We start from the raw sequence: 17,794 nt of genomic DNA on the forward strand, positions 1-17,794 counted from the left end.
CAAAAGCTATCAGTGCTCCTGCCAGCGTGCAATGCATGTGTACGTGCATGTGTGTTGTTCAAACCGTCTCTTTTATTGCTCACTTAACTAGGCTTTCATTCTGCCATTGTCTGACCCCCACTCACATTCCGGCGCGATAATATAGGAGCTTTTTATAGAATAATTCTTTTACTAAAGAGAAAGCTGTTTCACTGTGCCGCTTGCTGACCTTCAATTTCTCACATAGACTGCATTTACATTTTTGTTATGTGGCAGATGCTCCTTGAAAAAGGATTCATACGTGTATGCTTCTTAGATACAAATTTAAGAAAAGATGAATTGGGAGCTAGTTGACAAAAATAAGAGGTGACAATAGGAAGACAAAAGGCAAAGAAGCTGCTCATTTTCACTTGAACAATTTGATTTTTAACAGGTATTAACATGTTTCTCTTAACAAAGTATATTTATTTGAATTTTTAATCAAGCACCTATCTGGTGACTTGTGCTTACTGCTCGTTGTCAACATTTGTTTTGTTTGTAGTCACACAAACACAACCTTTTCTAAGAAATAGAAGGCCCGGTTTTTGAGGAATGACCTCACTGGGCTTTGTTTTTTAGCTCCAACCAATGGCCTTGTGTGTTGTGCTGCTAGCTTCATACTCAAGGTTGCAACATTTGCGTGCGTATTGGGATGTGTTTTGACATTGAGCCTTGGGCCAAATTCACACAAAAAAACTATTATTTTCAAATAAATAAATAAATAAAACATTGTATCCATGTTGGCCTTGAGAAAACAAAATAACTAGGGTGAAACATTTCACCAAACTAAACTTTTCAGCTTTCATGTGTTGACCTTTCTATTTATTTCTATAATTATTTTAATGGTTGACTGGCTGGATCATTATGTTAACTATATTCAAGGGTGACACTTATATGTAGCTCTGTGTAGGTGCATGTCGCTTAACTTGTTTTGACAGTTACACTTAACTTTTGACAGTAACTTTGTTATCCATTGCAGTAAATCTCAAGCTGGTGATTATTATCTCAAAAGGTTTCTTCACCCGACTGGGAAACCAATAGTGTGACATTATTTGCTTTGGTTGCATTCTCAGCCAATATAGCTACTACATCTATTCATTTGTCAATTAGGGATAAAATAGTTATTAGCACTGTATGTCAACCTCATGAAAAAATAAATAGACTTTTTGATGTTAGACTGTGGTTTGAAGTCCTTCAAACTTTTAAAAATCATTTGACAAATGTGCAGTACTGTAACTTGTTTCTATCAAGTCAGGATGAATGGACCCCAAAGCAAAAAACTAAAGTCATAATATGCATACAGTATAAACACTTCTATGGATTAACAAGGGAATTGTGCTAAATTCTACTACTACCTTCTTCATAGCAGTCATTTTAGCAAACTACAACAGCATGTACTGCATGTTCTGCATCTAATGGCCAGGGGCATAGATTCACTCAATTTTATAATCTCCAGGTTTACAGTATATTAAGATGAAGTTTTAAACAAAAACAAAAATAATTCAAACTGTGGAGAAATTCATTGAAAAGGCAAGAACAAATAGGTCACATAATGCCTAAGAACATAATCGATAGAACGAAGAGGCACATAACATTATGGGAAGTACATGTTAGTGCCAAATGAAATGTTATTCGCTGTAAAAGATGCTAAATCAACAACATAATGTCAGTTTGTCTTTACTGTTGTGCAGAGTACTTCTCTCCAAAAGTCTGTTGTTGGAAATTCATGTGAGATACTGTTGATATGTTTTTTTGTGCTGCTGTTTTGATTAGCGAAATACATTTACTATACACTTTTTTTCCTGATAACAGTAGCAGGGAGGTGTTTATTTGTTTTTAATAATACTCTATGCATCAGGTGCGGAGTAGCCATCAGGAATTTTGTCAGTTCACTGAACGGCTGGTCCATTTTTGGACCCCCACCCCCACCCCCACCTTGTTGAAATATATCAATTAAGGGTTTCAGGCATTCAAATTTTTTATCGTTAATGAATTGCATGACTTCATATCTGTTCTAAATGTACAATAAAATAAAATAAAATATTTTTTTCCCAAGTTTTCATACTCTTGGGAACATAAGTGCCACGAGATTGCATAACTCCATTCGTAAGACATTGGTGACAGCTCAGTGCATTTCTCTTTTCATAAATCATTAACATGAAGTAACTCGTGAAATTCTGCACACTTTTAAAATTGTAAAATACAACTTGACCCCAGTCTCCACAAATATATGCATTATTATTAAATGTAGTATTACTGCAAAATTTTGACATGGACGTGTCTGCTGCGTTGCGACTGGAATTCCCCCAGTACAGGCTTTCCAAGTAAGGGGGGGTCATTAATCGCGCGTTAAAAAATATTAGTGATGTTAAAGGAACTTTAAATTAACTCAAAATTAATGCACTAATTTTGACACCCCCAATATTAAAAAATACATATTTAAAAAAATATATATTTATAAATACAAATAATTGTTCCTAGTTCATCCCTGTTATGCATCTACTTAGAGGAAAATACGCTATTGGGGGTAGACATACGATAGTAGGATAAATACTCATGTCCGGTTCCTATTAATAACGGAGCCCAGGGACAACAACGTAGACTCATGAAAAGTTCTGTATAATCCTTTCAAGTGACTAACCTCGCTCCAAACCAACATGGTGCCAAAAATGACCTGCAGACCGTCAAAGAAGTTGTCCCCGATGATGATAACTGTAGCGCCCCCTGTGGTCCAGCCTTCACTGGGGCTAATGGCTTTGATGCTGGGGGTTGCTGCGAAGAAAAGATGAGATGTTAAGTAACCTAATGACAAGCCCATAAAGGTCTTTGCTACTGGCACCGCAGCAAAGACCTTTATGGATATGACACATGTAACAGTCCCTTCTTCACACACACACACACACACACGCACACACACACACACACACACACACACAGATACACACACTACCTGCTCTCCTCATCTATCCAAGGGGTTGAGAGCAAGCGAGGAATACTAATCAGAGTGATTATACGCACCCCGTTATTAAACATCACCCCTGCCCCGTGTGCGAGGGCAGCAGCGGTGTGCTTGTTTTATGACACGTAGCAAAGCGCGAAGGCGTGTAAATGTCAGGTGTGCTGAGTGTCTGATCAAAGGCCACGCGACCGGGGAGCGGGGCCGGCCCAACAGTAGAGCTGCCCTCGGAATACGTCGCCCTCATTAAGCAAACACTTAGCGCTTGCTCTGCTATCTGCTTCCTGCACGCCTTGGCCAGTCAGCGCACAGTTGTAGTGTTAATTTTATTCACCATTTTTAAATTTAGTCTCAGTTTTAGTCCAATTTCAGTTACGCTTGTTAGATTTTATCACACTTATTCAACCTCATCCCATTTTTATTCAGTCAATTTTTAGTCAACTATAAATCTAGCATTTTAGTCCAAGAAAACATTTTATTTGTCTAGTTTTAGTCAACAAAAACGTTTTAGTCTAGTTTTAGTCAGGACAATCATTTTACCCCTGTATATTTATTTTCAGCAGATTTTGTTCTAAAACATAGAATTTAGCCAGTATTAGTTAGCGGTCTGATTAACATTATTGTTGGAGCATTATAGCCTTGGAGTAATGTTAAGTTAGAACTAGAATTTTTTTTTTTTTTTTTTTTTTTACTTTTCACCGTAAGAACTTCCTGCCTGGCCCATATGTTTGTGCATCTTGCGCTTGCTAGCTACAGATTTGAAAGGGTGTGTGTCAATGTGTGGCACATGACAGTGTCACAGTGACAGATTCGCACGAACAAGATTTAACAAAATCATATAATATTTGTCTCGTTTTTGTTCATAAACTAAAATGTCCATAGATTTTAGTCCAGTTTTAATTAAATGAAGTACATTTTCGTCTCGTCTTCATTAGACGACAAAAATGCATACTGATTTAGTCCCAGTTATTATTTTTAAATGAGTGTTTTAGTCTAGTCTAGTTTTAGTCCGGTGAAAAATGTGTGTTGACAAAACTATTTTGTATAGTTTTTGTTGACGAAATTGACCATACATAGTCGCACGCATTCGATTGGGTTGAGGTCTTTTTGTGATGTTGTTTTGCGATCTCTTAAGGATTTACCCGACAAAGTAGACAGAATAACAATACCAAACAATATTTTCAATAATGAGCGCTGCACTGTTCTTCATAACCTTATCTGTTGGTATTATGGATTTAGCGATTGCGGGATGTGATTGAAGAAAAGAACAGCATGGGGAAAATGTATGTTTATACAAGCTAAAGCTCTTTCTTTTGCTTGTCAGACATGCTGTAATTCTGCAAAGCGGCATAATCCACTTTAGCCTAGGCTGACTTTTTTCCCCCTGCAGCCTAGCCTTTGCTCTTGGCCTGACTCGGTGTTGTGTTGATCCACCCCAACAAGCCGGAATGATATTTAGCCTGCCGATACGCCTGCAGAGATCAACATTCAGCGAGCAGCAATCTGTGGCTGTAATCACGGCCTAAAATGCCTCCTTTTCACAGCCGTTGATATTATGTGCGCTCCATGCATGTGCGGATGTGTGTGTGTGTGTGTTTGGATTAACCAGATGGTGGAACGTGAATCCATGTGATAGGATTATACTTTGGGGTGTTCCTCTGTGCCATCTGTTCAACTCTATGCACTGTTATCTATTATCGCCTGAAATGAGCCCCCCCCAAAGTTGTGTATGCCGCAAATTCACTCAACACGGCGCCGAATGAAAAGTGAAGGCAAAAATTAAAATAAAAAAAGTAACGAAAGCACGGTGTCTTCTTGCTTAGCATTTCATCTTTTCTTTGTAGCATCAAGCACTCTTGCTCCCTCCTCATGTCAACGGCTGCTCCCCCTCTCCTGTCAGGCCCTCTCTCTTCTCTTCTCTTCCTTCACTCCTGTTGTTCCGCCTTCCAACCCCCATCATCAGGAGAATAGGAAATCACAGGGAGGAAATTCCCAAACAAATCTCTCTGACACAGGGAACATCTGTTAGCGTGGTGTGCAGTACTGTTCTTTCTTTGTAAGAGCCAAGCCTTCATGATGACTCCAGTATGGCGAGTCTTTGTGAACTTTCCTAATCGGCTCCGAGACCAAGCCTAGTGGTCCGGAGAATAGTCATTAAAAATACTCAACCCTAATGCAATCTACCGCAGGCCATCATGTAAATCCTTGCTTAGTTTTTGTCATTATCATCCCCGAGGTTGACTTTCCTAAAAGAGAAAAATAAATATGTTTCTCTTATTCAATCTCTAGGAAATAGAAATGAGAAAATAACTGGATTAGAGATTTGGGAATCAGTCCATGCTCCCTAAATCATGTGCACATGTCATTATGAAGTATTAAAGGTTTTGGTCTGACTGTGCAAGTGCAATGTGCATGGGTGTGTTTAAAAACCTGAGGGATGGGGAGTGATGGAGGGCTGCGGGATAAAAGCGGGTCTCCGAGGAAATAAAGCCAGTGTTGGCTTTAAGCAGAACAGACCTCATAAGACACGTAGTGCTTATGCCAGACAGACTAGAAGGCCTAAAGGCAGAGACCTGAGGGGAGCAAGCCACCAGGGACATACAAGAGACTCACTAGCTACCACTTTCTCCTCTCTTAGCACAATTTGGAAACGCTACAAGAGACGAAAAGTGAGAAACACGGGTAACAAGGAAGATGGGAGGAAGAGCTCGGAGACAGACAGCAAGGGGGGGGATGAGGAGTATCAGTGGGAAGGTAGACAAAGAAGTCTCATGTTATGTCGCTGCTTCTAATACCGTGTTCCAGGTAGGACTGCGTGCCTTCCGACGGGTCCAGTCTTCGAGCTCTGCGCCCGTGTTTGGAGTTGTTGTGCACGAACATGTTGTCGGACACGGCCAACACATGACCCTCCACACTCACCGTAGTTGACACAACCACCTGAGACGGAGAAAGCAGAATGGAATCAATTGAAATGGGGAAGAGACGAAAGGAACATAAAACTAAGCTACGTTCAGACTGCAGGTCTTTATGCTCAATTTGGATTTTTTGGGTGAAATCCGTTTTTTTGGTGTAACCATAATTGTTCACATTAGCCATTTTCACTGAAGCAACCCCCTTTGCTCCAGGCTGTGTTACTGGATTGTGACTGATTATGTAAGGCCCACAGAATATTGTGTTCTATTGCAATAAAAACATGAAACCTACCAAAATAAAGATTAGAGTCTGTTCTTTCACCAGAAAAAAAGTATATTTGTATCTCTTTTTATTAGCATTAGAATATAGCTAAGTTTCATCATTATTCGCAAAACTCTTCAAAACACTGGCCCTGGTTTATCTCTTATACTCTCCTGCCACCTGCTGGCCGTTTTTTGTAAAAACTACCATTGCTTTAAGCGACCTCTTCAGGTCAGAGGCTGCATCAAAGCCTTCTGTATCCTTTTGCATAAAAATAAAAATAAACATTAAAAGAAAACCGTATGAATAAGTTTTTTGGACCATGACAGTATTTCAAATAGAACGTTTTTAGATGTTTTTGGGAGCAAATGAGTTAAGTGAATTGCAACTATAGTCTGTCTGGTATCAGAATCAAATAGCCTATGTCCAAAGTGCACTTTGGAGACGTATATGTCCCGCATGGGCAGAAGAGAAGACGTCAATGAACACGTTAACAGTCAGTCAATATTCAGGTTAAAATGACGCTTTCTGAAACATTCGAGATAACCTCACATGTGTGAGCGGACAGCAATAGATGCAACCTAGCCGTTCGGACAGGTCACATTGTAAAAAATCTGATACGTATCTGATCTACTTTAAGGACCACATTTGAAAGTGACCCAGGTTGGATTTGAAAAAATCTGAATTGATCCATTCAGACCGCCATAATAATAGTTTTTTAAAAAGTAGTTCATTTGTCAGTCTGAATGTAACATAACTTGCTAGAAAACATTGAAAGATGAACAATCCTAATTTGAATTAGAACCAAACTTTACACCTTCATATAAATTCATCTCCTGCAAATGCCTGAATCTTATCATCACTTCAAACATTATTCAACTGAAAATCAAGATAAATAATAATAATAAAAAGCACCCAAAAATGTATAAATTGACTAAATCCAAACTTTTATCCCAATCTGAAACAAAATGCATTTTATTGGCCCTTAAGTGTGTGGAGATTAGTTGAGTCATTAAGCATTTTTGCATAATTCTATTAACAAAAGGGGCGGGGGGGATGGGGGGTAGCCAATCAATACAGTACATAACCTCTGAGATCATTAAAACCAATCTGGGTGATCATTTAAAGGCCTATTAAACAGTTGCCTTTCTCGATTCTTCTTAAAAAGGGAGTTTTCACCGCTCACATTTTTATCATGTTTAAATTGTTTAAATGTTTAAATCATGTATTATACTTATACTTCTTGATACAGTTACACAGCATAGGCCTGTCTGATGCATTTTGGACATTCGCCTAAGTTGTTAAAACTTTTGTAACCAATAGCAAATTTGGCACTAAGCAGTGGTGAATGTATTCAAGCACTGTTGCGTGGGTGCTTGCTGCGCTGAGTGTTTTGAGATTTCTAATTGTAAAGAACATTGTCTGCACATGCAGAGTAGTGACAGGGAAGTGGCAGGGAAATCAAAACAACTGACTGCAGAGCTGATAGCAGTCAAGTGCATCATGATGATCACATTCATTCATCTTGTTGACTCACAGACTACTATAGCTGATGTTTGTGAGCGGATTGATTGGTATGATATTAGCACACTAATACTTCCAGTATCATTTCTTTTGATTTGCAGCTAAGCTCATGCAGTCCATTTCTAGGCACCTGAAAACGTCTCATGTCTCGAGGGTTGCCAGCATTCTTCAGACAGTTCTGGTTGCATTTCAAGAAGAACTTGAGGAAGAACCTACACGTACACACATAGAAACAAAAAAAAGATGGAAGAAATTAGTTGTTGAGATTAAAAAAGAGCACCTGTCTGTCAGTGAAACTATTGTGTCTGTGCTGAAAACATAAAACGGGAAGAAAACAAAATAAAGCAGCGGCAGTGGCAGACAGCGCTCACGCACGGCATGCCGCAGCCTCATCCATCAGTTCTTTATGACAAAAGGCAGTTTTGGATGTAAAAACTGCTCGGGGATATTGAGTAAGATGCTACCTTGTATATCCATCTTGGGGCGGCTGTCACAGCTTGCCATAAACTCAAATGGGCAGACGCAGGCCCCCCTGCTCGCCCTCCCCATAGCAGAGCCCAGTGACGGAGGTTGTACTGTAGCTACTCTGCAGCTCAGTGTTGCCATTCCTGCCGCTCTCAATCTCAGTGTGAGAGACCACATCAACAGCACCTGCCATGCATTATTAATAGGCTGAGATGGCAAGTATGGCTACCCACATCAATACTTAATGAGGGAGGGAGGAAGGAGTAGGGTGGGTCGGAGTAGTAAAGGAGGGTGTGTATGTGTGCGGGGGGGCACCGGAGGCCTGAAAAGCAGAAAGAGGATGGCTGGCAATTTATTCCCTAACACACACATACACACCCCCACCCACCTCCTCACTATTGCTTGAAGCCTGACAACTTCTTCCTTCACAGATACTACAGTAAATCTCTCCTCGCTTCACGCTGCTGCATTGTCTGTCCACCTGACAAATAAATCACACTATCAAATGAACGACTAATATAAACAGCACCGTGAACAAATAAACAGGAACCCTCAAAAAAGGGGATTTTTTTTTTTGAAGAAACGCTACATTTCCTGATCGCGCCCCTCCTCATCCTCCCTTTGAGGTAGCTCAAAGAAGTGCTGACAGCCGAAAGTGCTTACAATACAGATCTCCACCAGCTCGAGAGAGAATCGCTCCTTTGCTCAGCTTTTCTTTCTTATGTCTTATTTTCTCCCCTCTGTTCATTTATTACGGCTGGGATTCTGCACTGGGCAGCGCGTTTGCAGCCAACTTGCCTCAGATATATAATCATGCACTGGCAAACGTGTCACACGCACATATAGCAGCATGTCAAGTGAGATACAGCACAGGGGGGAAAAACAAGAAACAGACCAAGATAAATGGACAGAGCAGGGTTCCGTCTCATTTTAAGGGCTGCCCTTCTGCTCTGTGCGTTACATGCATCTGATGTAACTGAAGAACTTGCTAATTTATCCCTGACAACTTTTAAATGCATGACAGCTGGTTAGTGGTAGATGCTGTTCCTTAAGCAAAGAAGAAAAAAAGCGTCTTATGATCTGAATAACAAAGTGTCTTTTGGCGCTGCCTTCTTCTTTCCCCTCCTGCTTTGTTTGTGTTTTGATTTACAATCTTGTTGGTGCAAAGAAGATTCACTAAATCTGAAAGAAAAAGGGGTGGAAGAAGAAACCAATGGTGAAAAAAAGGACGAAGTACAGGGTATGTGAAATCCGAAAGGAGAGACAGACCACCCTCCTGTATATTTTAGAAGCTGTGGACCAATAGCTCAATAATTCATGAAGCTGAGAGATGGAGTTTTTTCTCTCTTTTTTTTTTTTTTTTTTTTACAGTGGCTGTTGAAGCCCACAGGCTGATGGTCTCCTAACTTCCTTATCCACGAGGGGTCAAAGGGCATCTTCACAGACAGCTGAGGACTACATCCTCCACCTTCCTATCGGCACCTCCTGTTTAATTCATTGACTCCGATCTTTCCCCAAGTGTCCTCCTTTTTCTCCTCGGAGGCGTTTATGATCGCGGAATGATGCATAAGTGAAAGTAGGAAAGCTAAGGTCACTGCAGTCAGAGGTGACTAAATCAGGAGGTTAAATATCAAGTTTAGGCAGTGGGGAAAGAAAAGCGAGATGGTACAAGATATCACCTTAGACGCTCCGTGCCATATGCCAGCGTGTCCCACGCATGGATCATCTGATTCATTATTTACATGACTTAAGGTGTCTGGAATCAGTGGCACGGAAACATTACAAAACTGCAGCATGTTGATTCCTCGCTGCTCTATCTCATCACCGCGGGTGTCGGGGGACTGGAATCAGTGCTGCGCACATTTACAGTACATGGATCGACATAGCAAGTGGGTGTGGACGGCGGGGATAAAGGGCAATTGCATGTTGATAGGCAATAGCAAAGAGATTACTGCAAGGATTTATGGATAATCTGATTGACAGATGACCAGTAAATATGGACAGAATGCTGATGATAGCCTATAATTTGGACTTTATTTCATCATATTTCTAACCTCTAAAGATTATTTACTGATCTCGATTTGTTGGTCTCCTCCTTGTGTGGATTTAATGAATGAAAAAAGAAAAGGAAAATGGGTTGTTGATGTTGCTGGATTGTCCAAGTACAATGGAAACATGTTCAACCCAAGTCAACCCAAATTATTATTATTATTTTTTGACAATAATATGCAATATGCAGCCCCACTAGTCTAAATATGGTATATATAGACATTGACTCAGTGGAATATGAGTTAAGCAGCAAAATCCAGCCATCTTTCTCCATCACAGGGGGCGGCCATTTTGCCACTGAAGATGACATCAATGTTGCTCAGGGCTCAGGTAACATCCAATTACAGCTCACCTGTTTTTTGAAGCTGAGCTGTGATTGGTTGTGACATCAATGTTGCTCAGGTTTCAGGTAACAACCAATCACAGCTCAGCTTCAGAAAACAGGAGAGCTGTGATTGGTTGTTACCTGAGCCCTGAGCAATATTGGTGTCATCAAAATGGCAGACCCTTGAGATGGATAAACGTGGCTAGATTTTGCTTCATAATTCATATTCCACAAATGTAAAAAATTAATCAGAATGTCATGTTTAGTCTAGTGAGGTCACATATAACATATTATTGTCAAAAAATGTTTATGGTTGACTTCCCCTTTAATCTAGTGAGAGCCAATACAATTCAACACTCACTCAATGCAAGTAAAAACCTGTGGCTGCCAAAATAAGCCATAATAAGAGATGCAAAGAGAAAATAAAGATGAGTTAACTGCACACAGGACCTTTTGTGCACGGACTCACATTCAAAGCAAGCAACTCCACTCTATACATTTAACAAAGGTTATGAAGATGATGATAGTTTTACCTAGAAACAGATTTATGTCAATTATTTCCTTTTGGAAATGACCTCTGCATTGTATTGTGTTTAACTGTTTCATTTTGTGACTTTAATTTTAATTTGTGTGAATTGCAATTCATAATTGAGATATGTTTAATTGTCAGTTTGTATTATTCAGCAACACAAGATAGACATTTTGAGATTTTCTGGGCGAATACTGTTTGAAAGCCTCAAAATGAACAATATTCCCATACATTCCCTAGGCACATTTTTGCATCTGCACCTAATTGTGACCCCTGTGATGCTTGTTTTTCCCACCTCTTCCAAATACCTTGTGTTTGCGCTTAGCACTCTTACAGGATTCACGCTGCTTTAACTGCGCGGACTCCACTGCTACAAATATTACCACTGCAAATTGCTTCACGGGCTGGATTAAATGAAATAAAACCATTGTAGTCTCCCATAATTACCCCCACCCCCGCCCCTCCTCCTCCCCTACAACTCCTAAATCCAGAAATGGCTGTGGAAGTGAATTTGTGTAAATTACTGCTTGGCCTCTTGACGGCACATGGCAAAAATGTGTAGCAGCGCAAACGGGTGAATTACAGACGCAGTGGAAGTGTAATGCTGTAGTAATTTAATGATCTCACACTTTCATCATGAGCTTGCATTATTTGTCACTCCGGAGCAATTAAACACAAAATCACCCACTGCCCATAAAAACAAAACAAGGAAAGCAATTATAACACAACTTTTAAGTAATCCCCGTAGCATCTAAATATTATTACTCTGATGGAGATACAGAATGTCTATGTGATTAGCCAACAGCAAGCAAGCCTCAAAGGGACCATTGTGTTAAATTCTCTAATAATTTTCCTACATTAGTCACAAATGAGGAGAACAGTATACTTCCTTGTCAAATTTAACACGGGGGGGAACTTTACAACATTGCGGTTTTATCTACCTCAGTAGTTCCAGTTGATTCATCTTCTCTCTTGTTCTCATTGTGTTGCACATCTTTGTGTCACATTTCTTTATTATTATTTGCTCTCTCTCTCTCTCTCTCTCTCTGCTGTCAGTTTTCTTACAGTGCTGACACACACTGCAAGAATAGTGATGCCATAACTCAGCCTTCTCCGCCTCTCTCCATCCATTTCTGCCAAACACATCATCTCCACAAGAAAAGCTCTGTATCAGGCCCCTAATATGCTTCATGAGGTGTGTAATTCAGTGTGCTCCGGAGGGGAGCCATTCATCTCGAAGGTTAACTAAGTGACACAACAGCACTTCCTCGCGCCTGTTAACCACCGTGGGACATGTTGAACTAATCTAGGCAGGTAGAGGAATGGGACATCCTCCTCCCCAGCAATTAAGCAATACGATTTGTTCCGGAAATCCATCCTAATGAAGTCACTGGCGCCTCAAATTAAGTGTAAATATTTGTAAGTACAATGTAGCGCCAGATCGGGGGGAGGAACGTGTCATAGAGAATGTCCTTCCTCTGTTTTCTGCATTTTCTTCCCCTACCCTCGTGTGTCATTTCTCATATTCTTTCTTGGCTCTGCAACTCTCCACTTTCCTCCTTCCGCCATGCATCACTGACACTTCAACCGTGAGCCTGCTTGCCTGCCTGCCTTGTTTTCCTGGTGACCTGTCTGCCTTCCTGCGGTACATATTTAAGCCTGGAAGCGCACACACACATAAACACACACGCGCACTAATTTAGGGAGATTTATGAGGGGAGTCCTGCACCAGGAGCCATGGAGGCTGACCCTAGGGGTGTAGGGGGCCACTGGGTGGGGGAGGGGCCTGGCTCCACAGGAGGGACATTAATAATCCAGAACCAGGTCTGTCTCTGGGTCTGGCCCTGGGCCTCGGACACTAACACAACTGCAGTGGCCCAGTTTACAGGGATAGATAGTTAGATAGATAGATAGATAGATAGATAGATAGATAGATAGATAGATAGATAGATAGATAGATAGATAGATAGATAGATAGATAGATAGATAGATGTAATGTCTTCAGTGCAACTCCTCAAAGTCGTGTTGTGCACCTCTATATTGCCCTCATGTCTATCTTAAGTGTCATGATTTATTCAAATCGAACATCTCACTACGCTGAAAAATTCATTCCCAGCTTGGTCGCTGCATGGCCCCATCCTCCTGCTCCTCCGTATCTGCCGCCTTGTCTGTGCATGTCATGTCAGCCGAATTTGCCCCGTCGTTAAATATTTCTCAGAACAAATGGACCCTGGAGAAGGGAGACGCTAGGTCGGGGGAATCCGCACAGCGCCGACGCATGCCGCTCGGGGAGAAGCCCCACTTGGGAGAAATAGTCGGTTGCCTTCCACCGAGTCGGAGTTGCAGTCCTAGCTTGGGGACAGAAGTCCCAGAGACACTTAACAAATTGTGTTTCATCCATTTCATCTGAAAAGGATCATTCAAAATTCAACTGAGAGCGTTGAAAGACAGGCGGTGAAACGTGTCCAGCTTGTCGGCGCCGGGTTCAACAACTTGTAGCTCGGTAACATTGCTACTGATGACCCGGTTTTTACTCTGTGGCACATTGAGGGGTAAAAGGCAGCCAAATAAACATCAAACATGGAAGGGTATGTGCTTTCCTCCGCCATGAGGAATAAGTGGCTGTCTGAGTGATGGACAAGCTTGGCAGGCGGTGCTGATTGAAACACTTCCTCTGTCGGGCCTGGCCCATTAATCTGATGAAGACAGAGACCCAGCGCGCCAGGCTGACACACACAGAGGCAGCGAGAGCGCGTGAGGGGGCTGCCGGCCTCCGGATCAGAGGAGTAATGAAGGGTCCTGGTCCTTCTCACCTCAGCGCCGTCCTGCCAAGCTGCGACGCTCTGCTACCCTGTCCAACCCAAACGCTGCACTCGTGGGACTGACCGGTGAATAATGGCCCTGTCGTCGGCTAGGGTAGACGCCGCACAGCCCCGATGTGTGTGTGTGACCGCGCGTGAGCGTTTGTTTGCGCCCGCCCGTGAAGCTCGCCGCTCATTCAACCTTAATGTTCCCTCCTCTAACTTGGGTGAAGAGCGTATTCATATTGAAAAGTGTTGATTTAACTACATGTTAAACTCAATGCATAATGCATGGGCTAAATATAGCTTGATAAAGAACATTGTGTCAACCCGGGACCAGCTCCATACATTGTGGGGATGGATGTAGTGCTTGCAAAAGTTCTTTCTTTTTGTTCCATTTAAGCAGCGTATTAAATCATAACTACAAGTGTGAGTGCACATGGGCTCAAGGTTATGTTTCTAAATGCAGAAGGATCAGAAATCTGAAACTTAATTAGTGTGCCATGTTTGTTCTTGGGTGAAAAGTTGCTCCTCCAATGGGTCTTGAGGGAGGAATATGAAAAGAGAGAGTGAGAAATATGAACGTGAGGATGCAAAGACAGACTTGTGTGTGCGTGTGTGTGTGTGTTTTGGCCTTGCGTCCCTCTATGTTTATCAAACATATTACAGCTCCTTCTAGATTCCTCACCTGCACTCCCCCAGCTTGCTACATATGGCCCACCAATCACAAAATAAGGAATCATGCATATATTAGCATAGTTAATGGCCTCCCCTCTCCATTTAATATGCAAATTTCCTGAAACATTACTGAATGCCGTCTGTTCTAAATGAATAAATTTGAATCGCAATTAGAATAATCCTTTATAATTAATGAAAACTGTCAATTTTGGTTCACGAGTAATTTGATTAAAGTGGTGATGGGACACTTATGAAGTTCACGGGGCGGCGAGGAGTGTGAGCTCATACTTGCACATGCAAACACACAAGCTGCACGCCGACCAACAGTGGGGCTGCAAGTGCATTATAGATGACAATGATTAATAAACTTAAGATGGTGCGTGTCACACATGGAGCCCCCCCACCCCTTTATAAGGAAGAGGAATAGGGCCAGTGAAGAGAGAGAAAAAAAAAGTTTGGCAGGATTTTAACTTTATTCTCGGAATTCTCACTTTAAAGTGAGAATTCTGAGATTAAAGTGAGAATTCTCACTTTAAAGTCAGAATCCTCTTCCGTACCTTTGTGCCTGTGGAGCAACAACAGATCAATCTGGCACCTGACAGAGGGGGCAAAGTGGGAGTGGGGGTGATTGAAAAAGGTTTAGCGGCCTGGTGGCGCTGTGTCAGTGGCCTGTCTGTCCAGTGGGAGAGCCTGATGGACTGTCACACAGGGGCCAGTGCACACACACTTGCAGCGTCATTACAAAGTGTTTAAAGGCTACCCGGAGGAGGCCACAGGCCAGCGCTGCTGTTTGCTCACTTTCATTAGTATATCACATACATTAAGATGTTATGAGGAGAATAAAGAGGGCCACCGCTTTGTAACTGTTCATAACCATCCCCTTCTTCACCATTAACCCTCTCATGCTGTGCGATATGTGCTGAAGCGCGTAATGGTGTCACTTAAAATAGGGTCACTCAACTGTGGGCAATTGTTGCAAAGGCATATACAGCCAGTGTGAGCGCACGAGTGTTTGCGCATCAATTTGAACACGAGTGAGCGTATTTGCATGGCTTCAACCCAATAATAATGGTCCAGATAGTGTAGCGCCTCGCAGACTAATTAGTCAAATCACTGAGAAAATAGCAGCCGGCTAATTAATGGGTATTATGGCATTTCAGAAATCACTGCTCTAATTGGGAGGGAAGTGAGCCTCACATTTCCATACAGCAATACTAGCGGCTTTATCAGTCTGTCTATCCATCCGTCTGTCTACCTACTTGGCATGCTTGCTTTTAAAAAGAGCCCGCAAAAAGGCAAAAATAATTACCCAGCGCTGGCTCATGCATCCAAACATACATACAAAATGTATGCATATTGTAATGTTTTTGCAGGATAGCTACCATCCAACTTCACCCGCAAAGAGTCAAAGATCACCACGCTAAACATATTTGTAGCCTCTAAGTTATTGTTTTATGTTTTATGAGGGAGCTGCCGTCATATTGCTTCCAGAGCAAAAGTGCCTGATGCAATTGAATCGGCGAGTAATATAATGCATCTGAATAATTCCCCATTTTCTGTGTGTGCGTGCCGCCGCACAGAAAGCCCCTTGACACACATGCATACATGCATGCACATCCCCAATAGGTTCCTCTTAACCCTATCAGACAGTGGGACGATCAAAATAGATTTGCATTCAAATGCCACATGCTCGCTATCAAATATCAAATCAAGTCTCTGAGACAGACAGGCAGTCACCTCCCCCTTCTTCTTTTCGGGGTCCCAGGGAGTCCCGGGCCCCACCGGACGAGCTCTATCCAAGAGTGACAGGCTGCGGCCGGCGCTTGATTGACAGTCAGTTGAGGCTTGGTTTTCCCCGCCACACAACTGCCTCTTTTCGCGCCCACGCACTCACACTGCCTCGGTTCACCTCCGCCATCACCCCTGCCCGTGGACTGCTCCCTGCATCTGCGACAGCCGCTGGGCTTGTGCCCCGCAGGCTGCACAGCGCCATACATACAAATCACAGTGTCAGTCCTGCGGAAGGGACCATTTTGACTTTGTCCTTGTAAAGTCAGGCACCCTCTTGAAGCAGTTTGAATCCGATGCCGGCTTCCATTACTTTCCCTCTTTTTCAAACATCCACACACAGGCAGACACAATAGGACACTTAAAACATAACAACACTGCAGAAATGGCGTATTTATTGGTCATTATTTTGCACTCACTCAAACACGCACACATACAAACATGGTCTCCCAGGCGGGGAAGTGAACCCACGACAATCTGCATTGTTGGGAAGTGACGGTTCCACTTCCGCCACCTGGAGCCCGCTGAGGCACAATATAAAGATACTGACAATTCCGTAATGATGTCACAAGTCAAAATGGCGGTAAATTTAGTTAAAGGAATCTCCCCGCTCAATGAAAAGCATTGGACTTTGGATGGTTTTAATGTAATTTGTGGGGATTTTTTTTATTCTTCAAAATGTTATTCGATATATTTTGGCTACTATAACAATCGGTGTGGTTTGTATCACAAGCTAAAGCAATACAATATATCGTTTGTTTTCACCGTATAAAGGAAGCATTTACATTACATTGGGAAAGTATCAGAAATGCCCGGATGTTTGGAATTAGCAAAAGCTAGTTAGATAGATAGATAGATAGATAGATAGATAGATAGATAGATAGATAGATAGATAGATAGATAGATAGATAAAAGGGCACATAAAACACAACGGCATTGTAGAATTGCCGTATTTATTGGTCAAGGCACAATATAAATACATCAACAACAACACACTCAGACAGTCAAGACACACTAGAGCAGGCCAAGACCCAAGGCCTAATCTCACACACTCAGCAAGTACACCTGGTTAATGTTAAGAGAGCAGTTATAGTCAATTACATTCCCATATAACGCATAAACCTCCACCCCGCCTGTGCCGAGAATGTAATTGGAAACAGGCGCCCGACGCACCAGGGTCCAAGTAAAAAGTTAACTTCCCACCCCTGACTTTGCCATTCACGAGAAGTATTCAGAAGGCCCTGGGGCAAATGTAAGGGGTAATAGGAGGCGGGGCTGCCATTTCCACATACGCCAGCGAAAAGAGCAGGCGGCTATGAAGTCATATAAGCAATGAGAGAGGAAGACAAAAGTAATAGGATGGAGGCTTGAAGGCTTTGTCTATGGGGTTAGGAGCTGGCGGGTCAGGGTGAAAGGGTGTTCCAGTGGTTTTGATGGCGTAGGGAGTTGGGGGGGGGGGGGGGTGAGAGGGTGGCAGACAGCGGTTG

General features: G+C 42.2%; 1 protein-coding gene across 4 annotated transcripts in view; it reads right to left on the minus strand.

The window, feature by feature from the left end:
• Positions 1-17,794, minus strand: part of LOC144059248 (transcription factor COE1) — an 83,244-nt gene that overhangs the window by 36,031 nt on the left and 29,419 nt on the right. For all 4 annotated transcript variants that reach the window (XM_077578198.1, XM_077578196.1, XM_077578199.1 and 1 more), the window contains exons 7-9: positions 7,803-7,884; positions 5,770-5,911; positions 2,660-2,790 (exon numbers count right to left, since the gene is read on the minus strand). In XM_077578198.1, the coding sequence (XP_077434324.1) occupies positions 2,660-2,790; positions 5,770-5,911; positions 7,803-7,884 (355 nt within the window). The remainder of the gene's footprint in view (positions 1-2,659; positions 2,791-5,769; positions 5,912-7,802; positions 7,885-17,794) is intronic.

This window comes from Vanacampus margaritifer, chromosome 10 (assembly GCF_051991255.1).
Source record: "Vanacampus margaritifer isolate UIUO_Vmar chromosome 10, RoL_Vmar_1.0, whole genome shotgun sequence".
NCBI classification, from domain to species: Eukaryota; Metazoa; Chordata; class Actinopteri; order Syngnathiformes; family Syngnathidae; genus Vanacampus; species Vanacampus margaritifer.